Raw genomic sequence first — 12,086 nt, 5'->3', positions numbered from 1 at the left:
GACTTCAGGAAGGCAGACTTTAGTAAATTCAGAGAGCTGGTAGGTGACGTCCCAGAGGAAGCAATACTAAGAGGAAAAACAATTGAAAACAGTTGGCAGTTTTTCAAAAGGGACATTGTTGAAGATCCAAGAGCAATGCAAAGAAATGATAGGAACTATAGCAAGAGATCATTTGCCTTAACCAGGAGATCTTAAATTATCTAAAAATAAAGAAGTGGAATCTAGGTCAAATGATAAAGGATTATTATAAGCAAATAACGCAAGTATGTAGGGGCAAGATTAGAAAGGTGAAGGCACAAAATGAGCTCAGTCTAGCTAGAGACATAAAGGTTAAGAAGAAAACATTTTACAAATACATTAGAAGCAAGATGAAGACCATGGACAAAGTAGTCCTATTGCTCAATGAAGAGGAAAAACAGTTACAGAAAATGTGGAAGTGGCAGAGGTGCTTAATGATATCTCTTTTTGGTTTTCACCAAGAAGGTTGGTGATCATTGGATATCTACAAGAGTGAATGCTAGTGGAAATGGGGTAGGTTTAGAAGTTAAAATAGGAAAATAACAAGTTAAAATGACTTAGCAAAGTTAGATGTCTTCAAGTCAGCAGGGCCTGATGAAATGCATCCTAGAATACTCAAGGAGTTGACTAAGGAAGTAGCCGAGCTATTAGCTATCTTCTTTGAAAAGTCACAGAAGTTGGGAGAGATCCCAGAAGACTGGAAAAAGGGCAAATATAGTGTCCATCTATAAAAAGGGAAATAAGAATAATCCAGGAAACTACAGACAGGTCAGCTTGTGTGCCAGGAAAGATAATGGAGCAAATCAAGGAATTCATCTGGATGATAAGGTGATAGATAACAGCCAACATGGATTTGTAAAGAACAAGTAAATGTGATATACATAGACTTTAGTAAGGCATTTGACATGGTCTCACATGACCTTTTTATCAATAAACTAGGGAAATATAATCAAGATGGGGCTGCTATAAGGTGGGTGCATAACTGACTAGATAACCGGGGTCGGTTCTGTTCAGTATCTTCATCAACAATTTAGATACTGGCATCGAGTGTACGCTTATTAAGTTTGCAGATGATACAAAGCTGGGGATGGGTTACACCTGCTTTGAGGTTAGGATCATAATTTAAAATGATCTGGACAAACTGGAGAAATGGTCTGAGGTAAATAGGATAAAGTTTAATGAGGGCAAATCCAAAGTACAGTACTCCTCTTAGGAAGGAACAATCAATTTCACACTTACAGAATGGGAAATGAATGTACAGCAAAGAGTACTGTAGAAAGCGATCTAGGAGTCATAGTGGACCGCAAGCTAAATATGAGTCTACAGTGAGGGTGGCATGGATGCAAAAAGGGCAAACCTGATTCTTGGATACATTAACAGGAGTGCTGTGAGCAAGACACTAGAAGTCATTCTTGTGCTCAACTCTGCTCTGATAAAGCCTCAGTTGAGGTAATGTGTCCAGTTCTAGGCACCACATTTCAAGAAAGATGTGGAGAAATTGGAGAAGGTCCCTAGAAGAGCAACAAAAACTATTCAAGGTCTAGAAAACATGATATGTGAGGGAACACTGAAATAGTTGGACTTGTTTAGTTTAGAAAAGAGAAGACTGAGAGAGGACATGATAGCTGTTTCCAAGTACTTAAAAGGGTGTTAAAGGAGGAGGTAGGAAAATTGTTCTCCTTGACCTCTGATGATAGGACAAAAAGCAATAGGCTTCAATTACAGAAAGGAAGGTTTTGGTTGGACATTAGGAGAAACTTCCTAACTGTCAGGGCGGTTAAGCATTGGAATAAGGTTGTATAATCTCCATCGTTGGAGATACTTAAGAGCAGGTTAGATAGACATCTAAGATGGTGCTCGGCCCTGCTGTGAGGACAAAGGACTGTACTTTATGACCTCTTGAGGTCCCTTCCAGTTCTAGTATTTCATTATTTTGTGGTTCCTTTTGAGAGAATGAGTGCCCATCCTTGAAAAGGAAATAAAAATGCAGTGGTTGAATCCACAGAAAGTGCGAAAAATATTGAACCCTTTTTTTTTCCTCTTGTGGTTTTGTGAAGTTGAAAATTAGTGTTTTTTCTTTTCTTTTCTTTTATCATGGTATATTTAGAACACTTCTGATTCTATAACTGAAACATTCCATTGGTGTCTAACCAGATTGCATAATTCAAATATCCATGCCAAACCTAACTATATGCAAATTTTTGCTTAGAAGTTTATTTGCAGAGATATTGGAGTCTTCTCTTCAGGAGTTGGATCCATCCTTCCTTCTTCCTACTTAGGAAGAATTGTAACTTGAAAGGAAGCTTTCAATGGAATATTGTGAAATTATCCAAAATTTCTTTAAGATTTTTAAAATCCAATTACAGAGATTTTGCAGAGGAGCTTTAAAATGTCAGTAGAACTATTAATTTTGTACCTGGTTTTTCCCCAACCCCGTACTTATCTGCATTTATAAAATTATTCATGGTAGAGGTTGAAACTCTAAAATCTGGTACTCTCTGGTCTGGCAACTTTAGTAGTCTAGCAGGGCCATGGGTATTGCTGGACCAAAGAACCCAGCTAGGACTTGGGGCAGCCGGGGTCAGAAGTGCAGCCTGGATCAGTAGCAGTGGGGCCAAAGGCCTGGAGTACATCCCCAGCTGCTGTGATGGGGAGTGCAGCCCTGTCTGGGGCTGGCGGCAGCAGGGCCCAGTGGTAGGGGCTGACTCTCAGGAGCAGAGCTGATGCCCAGGAAGGGAGCTTTAACTTCTCCTGGTCCAGAAAACTCCCTGAGAGTTTCCTGAGAGAACTTCCCACTCAAGTCCTAAGAGTTCTGGACCAGGGAGTCCAGCCTGTATTGCTGGAATATAGGGTACAGGTTTCCGTGCCCACTTCATATGTAGATTCCAGACTTAAGAGGTCTCCAGAGGCATAGCCTAGTATCTGCCATTGAACTACTATTAAATGGAATATCTCTCAAAGGTAGACTATGTTTTTGTGGCAGTTTAAATACCTTTACATTTTTATGATATGACCTTGTATCCTGAAATGCAACTTGCATAGTCAGTTTGACAGTAATTTAGTAATGCTCTTCTGTCCATGGATTAATTAACATTCTGCCTGCAGGATAAATTTTAGGACTTCATTGTGTTTTGGCCTCCATTTTATGTTTGTTGACTGTAGCTTCACAAATACTGGGAGATGAAAAATGTTACATAACTTTTCCTTTTATATAAATATTTTGTGTATCAAAGCTTTTCACATTGCATAACCATTTATTTATTCCATGGCATTAGATTGACTCCTTTAAGTTTAGCTAACAGTTTCAATATTTTCAATGATTAGTAACTTTATTGTATTCTCATTTTTTTTACTTATTTTCTTTGTTCAGTTGCTTATGTTAAATTTGCTTGGAGATTAACATTAACATTGCTTGCTTTTTATATTGATCACTGTAATGTTTCTGGTTTTTTGGGAGGTAAAGATGTGTTTTAAATAGTTTTTAAAAAACAAAAAGCAATTGATCTGCGTAGAGTTTGAATTACAGTATGGTTTTAGTGGCGAGGAGTCCTGTGGCACCTTATAGACTAACTGAAGTGTTGGAGCATAAGCTTTTGTGGGCAAAGACCCACTTCGTCAGATGCATAACATGCATCTGACGAAGTGGGTCTTTGCCCACGAAAGCTTATGCTCCAACACTTCAGTTAGTCTATAAGGTGCCACAGGACTCCTCGCCGCTTTTGCAGATTCAGACTAACACGGCTACCCCTCTGATACTTGACAGTATGGTTTTAGGACAATCTTGCTGCCATTTTTCTGTATGACGGTATATCCATCTTTTTCTCTCCCATCCTCCACTGTTTAGTGAGGCAAAACTGCTCAGCATAGATGACAGCGATGGGTCCTTCAGTCCCAGTGAAGAAAAGAAAGTAAGTACTTTATATATTCATCCATTAAAACACATATTAAGATTTTATTTTCAAACCATGTAGTATAGTAATCCCATTTAATAAGAAAATACATTTTCGAAAAATTGTATGTTGTCTTTTCTGTGAAGCACACTGAAAAAATATCTTGAGTTGCATTCCTTTACTATGTTTATGATTCTGAATTTCAGGGAACCTGCTTGCTATACAGTACTCTGTTCTTCTGAGTTTTGAAACTATCAGAATTGATGTTTACTTTGAACTATAGACTACTACCAATCATAGACTAAATTGTTGTTGTTTTTTCCTTTTGTCAAAAATACTGAATTTACTTCTAGTTGCTACTCTTTCTTGGCTACGTATGCTCATGTATTTTGGGTTTTTGATGTGTTTGTATACCTGGGGGAGGAGAAGGTGAGCAATGAATAATGGTTGTGTTCTTAGGGGATTTTGATGGCAGGCACTGAGTAAAATGTCTTTCCAACAAAATAATAGTGAAAATGTCACTGCTTTGAGTAGTGGGCATATGTAGCAAAGAAAAGCTGCCTTTCCTCATAACAAATAATCTGAAAGATGCAATCCAGTGAATCAAACCAAATGAAAGATTAAACACATGTCTATAGATAAGTCCAGAGATGAGGAATAGACAGTGTGTATCTTTTAAAATATGAATTAAATATTGAATAGTAATATAAAGCAGTCATGCATTATATATTTGAATTGATATGTTCATAGGAATATAGGCTTAATAAATTTACAAGTAATCAAAATGGAATAGTTCTCGAAGACATTTTCCAATATTCAAAAACTCAGCAAATGAAATGCTATCTGGAATCCAACAAAATATGGTAAAAATGCTAATATCTCATAAAGACATTTTGGTAATGCGGAATAGTTTTATTTCCTAATGTTTACATATTTGAGTGTTTAAGGGCATTGCATTTATTGTAAAAATATACTCAGTGTAAATGGCATATTGCTTTTCATTTTTTGGTTTTAGATAGACATTAAACATCTTAATGTTTTAGTACAAAGACATTGTAAAAATGGATTGCAGACCGTGTTCATATAAGCATATCCCAACTTAATAATTTTATACTCTCATCAACCAAACATTTTATGAATTGTCATTACAGTCACTACGCTGTCGCTCAGGAACTGTTGGCACCAGTGGCGAGTGCATAAAAACATATGCAAGGCGAGGCAAAACTGGAAGTTTTAGAGTTTTGAAAGGGAATTCAGTTGGACTCAACATGCTGGGAAATAGCAAGAAACTAAGGTACAGAATTTTTCAAGTTTAATAAGTAATCGCTTAATTAACAATCAGTTTTATTTAACACCTGTTACAATATATGAATAGCATTTTAGATAAATTTTTTACTTACTGGCGTGAATACTGACTGGAGTGAAATTAAGGAATCTACAGTAAAGACCCTGAATTGCACTTTGCTAATCTGTACATCTGGCAAGTTACAAATAAAATTAGTCTCTCCTTTTCAGAAAAACTTTAAGAGCAGAGTGCTGTAGTGAGATCTTTAAAATGTTATTACTCTTACAAAATGTGCTACATAGCACTTATTAGTCAATGCTGAATGTTTTCTTAGTCAATGCTGAATGTTTTCTTAACAAATTTAACTGAACTTGGATATTCAACTGGCTCTTGAAGAGGTATCATTTAGGAATGTAAAATCCTATTTAACATTTTACCGCTAAACATTGTTAACTGCTTAAAAGAGGGTGGGCAGAGACTGCTATAGTTGTGCTGGAGAGTCCCCTCTTCCCTTTGCTTTTGGCGCAACAGGGCCTGTTCTAGCTGGGCTGACTACACTGGGGTCAGTGAGTTGGTCTGGGGCTGGAGTGCCCCCCGGTGTGGTGCAGCAGGCCTGATTAGTCTGGAGCTCTACTTGCCCAATGTAGGTGGAAGTTGGTCCAGCTGGGCCCACCACAGTGCAGGCTGGGCTGAGCTGCTCCAGCCCAGATGAGCTGTGGTGCCCTCCCCACCACACGGTGCTTCAAACTACTATGGCTGGGTTGGAGCGCCCCTTACCCAGGGCGGGGTGGTGGTTGCTACAGTTGGACACGTTGTTTTGTGGATGGGACCAGCCAGACTGTAGCAGTGCCCCGTCTGCCTCAGGCTGCTGGTTAACTGTAACCAGTAAGCATCACCTGGAAAAAGTGATGCTTACTGGTTAACCATTCACATCCCTAATAGCGTTCAAAAGTTCATCTCACAAACTCCCATTCGTTCTGAGTTATAGAATGTAATGTACTCTCTGCTGGTCACACAGGACCCACTTTGCACTACTTAGAGCAAGGCTTCCTTAGTTTGAATATTGCTAGTATTCAAACTGGCAGTCCTTCTGTGGTACTCTTCCTCAAGTTGTAACTGAAACCAATAGCTATACAAAACATCAGCTCCAGGAAGCTTATTATATAGTTAAATTGTTTCTAATGTAGTCGGTTCCCTTACACCCCATATGAAGGGAAAAAGATCACAAGTTAGCTACATCCAATCAGTAATAGTCCATCATATATAAAGTCAAACCTGGCATGACCTGAACTTCAGCCTTGTGTTTTGAAAAACAGGAAGTTACCTCTTCTAATCTATAACAAAAGTTAGGTCTGAGAAAATGAAATTTATTAGCTGTAAGATTTTTAAAGCATATGGTGTCCAGAAGCAATCAGTTCAGTTGACTAACTAGAGATACCACTTCCTTTGTTTAAGAAATGTTAGTTTTAATTGCATAATGCAATTTGAAAATTTTTCCCATTTTATGTATATAGCACATTCCAAATAGCTTGTTTAAACTTAAAAAATTACATTGCAGTTTTGCATTCATTTAAATTTAATTAGAATTGGCATCCAAATAGCACTGGATACAAATGGCAAATTAATCCATCATCATCATCCACTAAATAATATGCATCATTGACCATTTTCCAACATAATAAAAATTAAGAAACTGAATAAATGTAAGGTAAGCTGTATAGTTGCTTAAATGTGTGTCGATATTCTGTAGCTTCTTGGTTAGCAAAAAGGCACCAAATTTAGTGAAAGGCTATATTTACTTGCAGCTAAATTTATTTTAATGGCTATCAACCAATGAAAATCAAGCTTTCTTTAGGAAAATACACTACAAATTCAAAGCACAGTTAAAATCACTAAAAGGCATAAATGAAAAATGCCCCTTTGCTCTCAGTGAATGTTTCGGTGCTTTAGAAATTAGTACGAGCATCGTCACTTATGTCTTTTTCTGACTTTGGTCATTTAATCTGGTTATCCTACAAGCACCATCTTCATTTAATACTGAAGTACAGCATCTCATAATTTTTATATACTACATGCATCACAAAGAAGAGCAAAAATATTTTTCCTGTTTTGTGTGCTCTGTAGACTCATGTAATTGTGATAAGTGTAACCACAGTTTGCTTATTGTGAGCATTCATGTGCTACTGATGTACAATATAAAGGATATTCAGTAATTCTCCTAATTTTTTTCTTGGACATACAATTTTCAGCAGACTGGAAGGTTAATTTTACAATTAAATCACAGAATTAGATGTGAGCAGATGAGATTTATTAAATTCTTGAATTTGTCAGTGATAACCTGGGACCTTGGAAAATTGTGCTTCACTTCTATCTCTGCCCAACCCCCACTTTCACTCAGTTGCAAAATGGAGGTAATATAACCCAACCATGTAAGTCTTGTTTTAGATCCTCAGATGGAAAGTGTTTAAAATTAATGTAGCAGTGTTGTAAAGCAATGTTTTCCTAACGTGGGTTGTACAAGGTGGGTGGGCACTGACATCAGGTCTCTTATTAAAAAAGTAGGTTTCCAGCTGTTACGGTTTCAGAAATGCACATGCATTATAGGGGAGCTGGTAGTAAGCTATGCTAGGGATATTAAAAGACTATTTTTGTGAACGTGCAACCACTGCAATTTTCAGTGGTTACACATTTATACTGAGGGGGGGAGCTCTGAGCGCACCCCTCTCCCCCATGCCACTGCTTCTGATACAGATGCAGCAGCACGTGGGGGGTAGGTGGGAGTCAGTGCTTGTGCCCTCCTGTCCTCTCTCTCCCCTATGCTGCTGCTTCTGTTAGGCTCCATGTGAGCACCGGCTCCTGGGGAGCTTCCTGACACCCTGCTCTGAGGCAGCAGTGCAGGAGAGGGGGCTCTGCAGGAGCTGATATATGTGGGTAGCCTGCTTAAAAGTCCACTCCCTGTGAGCTCTGGCTCCTGCCTGCTTCCCCTTTCCCCCCGGTTGGGGTAGAGGAAAGCTTGCATGTTCCTTTGAAGGATTAACCATTTAACCATGAATCCTAACATATCCCTAAACTATATTTCAGGTTCATAAACACTTTTTGGTGCAAAACTGTTTCAGTTCAGACTGAAATTTCCTGTGCTGGGTGTGTGCTTTAAACTTAATTGTTAAAAAATGTTTTCGAAAAATGGTTCAGCTGTTTCTCAAACATGTTAGGAAGAAATACATTGTTTTACCAGTGTTAAATTCTCACCTCCATTTCATTGGGAAGTTGAAGCATATCCATGCTTTGGAGTATGGTCTTGAAGTTTATTTAGCAGAGGTGTCATTCTGATGTCAGTCATGCATCTTTTGTCCCTTCCATGAAAATCTGCCCAAATTTGACCAAGTTAAAAGCCTCCCAAAACCTGCCATTGGCATATACTTACTAGAGACTTGTTAGTTTGACAGTTTAAATTGTCTGTCTCAAGATTCCATTTGCACTGTGTGTGCGCCTGCCCAATGCTACAGATGTTGAGCAGGTGTTTCCCTGCAGTTCCTGCTCTTGATAGCTAGCAACCGTTTTAGCACTAAGCATAGAAACTGAAAGCAAGAAGTCTGTGTACTCGGTGCATGCATGTATCCTCTTTTTTTCCCCCTGGAATAACTTATTGTATTTCATTCAGATAGTTGTCTTGTCTAGGAAAGCTGTTGACACCAAGAGCTGTTGACTTTGATTGGTTCTCAGCTGCCAGGTTCAACTCCATGTAATAATGGCTTTTCTACACAGGAGACTGTCAGTCAGGCAAGCAAAACAGAGGTGTGGCTGGAGAGTCAGTTATGTACATGTCACAGAGGGGAGACCCTAAGTAGGATTCTTCTTTGTGTAAAAGTGGGTGGAGATTTGGAACAACCATGGCCAAATAAAAGGTGGACTTGCAGACGTATGAAGGGAAGAAGAACTCTGCCTTCCTGAAATCACTTACAGACCTCAGAGTCACAGAAAGGGTAAGACCAGTCCAAAAGAGGGTGTGTCTCACTCTTCAGTTAGTTTCAAAGATCTGTAACTCTGGAATGCTTTGAGTAAAGTTTCTGTGGTTAAGAAGTTCCATTGTAAATTCTGTTTTCTTGCTTTTCTGTCACGTTGTCCCTGAAGCAGAGATGTGAATGACTAGTTGACTATCTGATAAGCAAAAGCTTATTGGATATTAATTGACTAGTCACTTCCTGGCGCCCTCCTCCCCCCCACCTCTATCAGAAAGAGGCAGCAAGGCGTGGTAGGAAGAGGAAGGGGTATTTCAAAGTGTCAGCGCCGCATGGAGTCCGGGGCCAGACCACGTGGCACTGCTGCTTCAAAATGCTGCATACAGCCCGGGATCAGCTGCGGACTCCTCCACTGACCCTGGACCCCATGCAGAGCTGCTGCTTTGAAATGTCACAGGGAGCACGGGGCCAATGGGTGACTGCTTGAGTCCCCTGCTGGCCTCGTGCTCCCTGCAGCATTTTTGCCTTTGAAGTGTAGCAACTGCCCTGGGGCTACTGCTACACTTCCAAGGTGGAGGAGTGTTTATCGACTTATCGAATAGTCGATGCAAATTGCATCAACTGTTCGATTAGCCAGTTAAACGATATGTTACATCCCTACCCCAAAGGTGTTAAATTAGAAGCCTGGAATGTCCGCACCAGAGGTAGAGCTCTGAGTGGGAATGTATGTAAGCAGCTGGGTAAGCTCACAGGTTTTAAGCAGTGGTTTTGGGAATTAGAGTGTCTGGCTGGCAGTTCTCCATGGTCCAGGGAAGGTCTTACAATGACTTTTGAGGCAAGAGGCGCACAACTTTTATGTGGTGGGGTTGGACCAGGAGATTTGGATTGTGGAAGGGAGTCTTAGGACTGGGTGAGAGCGCCGGGGTGGGGATGGGTTTGAGAGTCTGGGTCTGAGAGGTTAACTGATTAAATGGGATTTTACGTCTCTGTTCTCTTACATGCTTCCAAGGTTGCCTAGCAACTGTGTATAGCTCAAGCAAACAATTTGAATTTACTGCTAACAATGGCACTTCCAAAGTAAAGGACTCGTTGACCTGGTGGACTCACCCATACAACCTGTGGCTCAGAGGTCCCATTCACCCAAGACTCTCCATCGCATGTTGTTACAACTCTCTCCTCCCTCCTTCAATACAGAGCATACATGTAATATCACACAGCTTAGGGTCTATGATCCATGACTGAGAGAAGCCTGCCTATAAATCTTCTGGAACTTCACTCCATCCACTTTGTCTGCCTTCATTTTTTGGCATTCATAAGAAATCCAACTGTAAGAGTGATGACCAACAATAATACTTGCATATTTTATATGAAGAGGAAAGGGGGAGCTCGATCTCACTTCCTGCATACAGGGGTCATCATACCCTGGGGCTACGTCTAGACTACATCACTTTTTTGTAAAGGGGATGTAAATTAGATGTATCACAATTGCTAATGAAGCGGGGATTTAAATCTTCCCTGCTTCATTAGCATAAAAATGGATGCCGCTTTTTTTCCGCATGGAGCTTTGCCAGAAAAAAGCACCAGTCTAGATGCTGATCTTGCGGAAAATAAAGCCTTTTCCGAAAGATCCCTGTAGTCAGACAGCCCCCCCCCCAATCTCAACCAATCTTGCTTGCCCTCTGAGATGTCTGTATACAGGGCAGAGAAGGAACAATAAGAAAATCAGCATAGCCATTAAGCTTTGATCTGCTTTGATGAGAGATCAGGATATGCGAGTGTTCTCTGACTCTGAGTAACGATTAAGGCAATAAACTGAGCTCGAGGCTGCAAGAAGTGCCCGGCTGGCACCCATGTTGATTCGAGAACACATAGTCCCTGGGAGAGGAATTTCCCACTGAGAAAAAGAATGCCCAGTACTTCCAATTTAATCCTCTCAACTCTCTCTTACAAGTGTAAATTAAGTTCACAACTCCCTTGTAAGAACTGGTCTCACAAAAGACAGACCAGCACCATTTGGCATCACAGATAAGAAAGAGAAATACGTGACCCAATGAGTATAAAGGTGGGTACAGGAGCGCAGTCATTTTTGAGTGTCAATTTACCCTCTACCTGCTGGTCGGGTTAGGTGTTTTGACCTCCCGAGGTTCCACGGGGACGCCCAACTCGTATTTTTGTCTTTCTGAGGAATTGAGGGACGGATCCTGGCCTGACAGGCTGGGACCGAGCGACGCAAAAGGGGGTAAAAATTGTACCCGTATGTGTCCTTTTGTTTTAGTGCATGCATAGAATAGAGCTCTTTAAAGATTAAGCTGTCGTTACCATTATTTTCTATTTCCTATCTTTATTTTCCTTTGTAACCATTTTTTTAAAAAGATCTCTATATATACATATATACTTGCCAGCAGTTAAGAAATAGAACAATAGCCATTGCAACCATATGATTTATAAGCGTCCTCAATAAACCTGTAACTGTTTAAGCTTTAACCTGACTCCTTCAGTTGCTGTAACAGAACCAGGCACAATTTAAAAGAACTTCAGCCGGTCTTAAGGGACAGATATAGGGAGAGCTTGGGTGTTTGGATTTGTGTCACTCCCAGGTGGCACATCCATTGGGGGCACTTCTCAGCCTCCCCCAGGCTGCCCACTGCGAAGGAATCACAGATTCTAGTAGCTAAAATCTGAAGTGTAATGAGCTCTCCCTGTACACTTATTGGGCACCCATCAGCCTCCTCCAGGTTGCCTGCTGCAAGGGACCCCGGTCTCAGCAGTTAAAGTCTCGGGTGTATAGCACATACACACTGCCCTGACCGTCGGCTGACAATCCCTTATCCCTTATTTCAGAGAGGGATAAGGGATCTTTTGGAAAAGGCTTTATTGTCCGCAAGATCAGGGTCTAGACTGGCGCTTTTTTCCGGCAAAGCTCCATGCGGGGAG

At 40.4% G+C, this 12,086-nt stretch overlaps 1 protein-coding gene across 9 annotated transcripts in view; it reads left to right on the top strand.

Moving 5' to 3' along the window:
- The window catches only part of SENP6 (SUMO specific peptidase 6), a 178,040-nt gene that overhangs the window by 48,379 nt on the left and 117,575 nt on the right, over nt 1-12,086 (top strand). For all 9 annotated transcript variants that reach the window (XM_075923799.1, XM_075923801.1, XM_006131959.4 and 6 more), the window contains 2 exons: nt 3,863-3,926; nt 5,060-5,202. In XM_075923799.1, coding sequence (XP_075779914.1) covers nt 3,863-3,926; nt 5,060-5,202 — 207 coding nt within the window. The remainder of the gene's footprint in view (nt 1-3,862; nt 3,927-5,059; nt 5,203-12,086) is intronic.

Source organism: Pelodiscus sinensis, chromosome 3, assembly GCF_049634645.1.
Source record: "Pelodiscus sinensis isolate JC-2024 chromosome 3, ASM4963464v1, whole genome shotgun sequence".
NCBI lineage: Eukaryota > Metazoa > Chordata > Testudines > Trionychidae > Pelodiscus > Pelodiscus sinensis.
The sequence above is the reverse complement of the archived record's forward strand: the minus strand, read 5'-3'. Positions and strand labels throughout refer to the sequence as shown.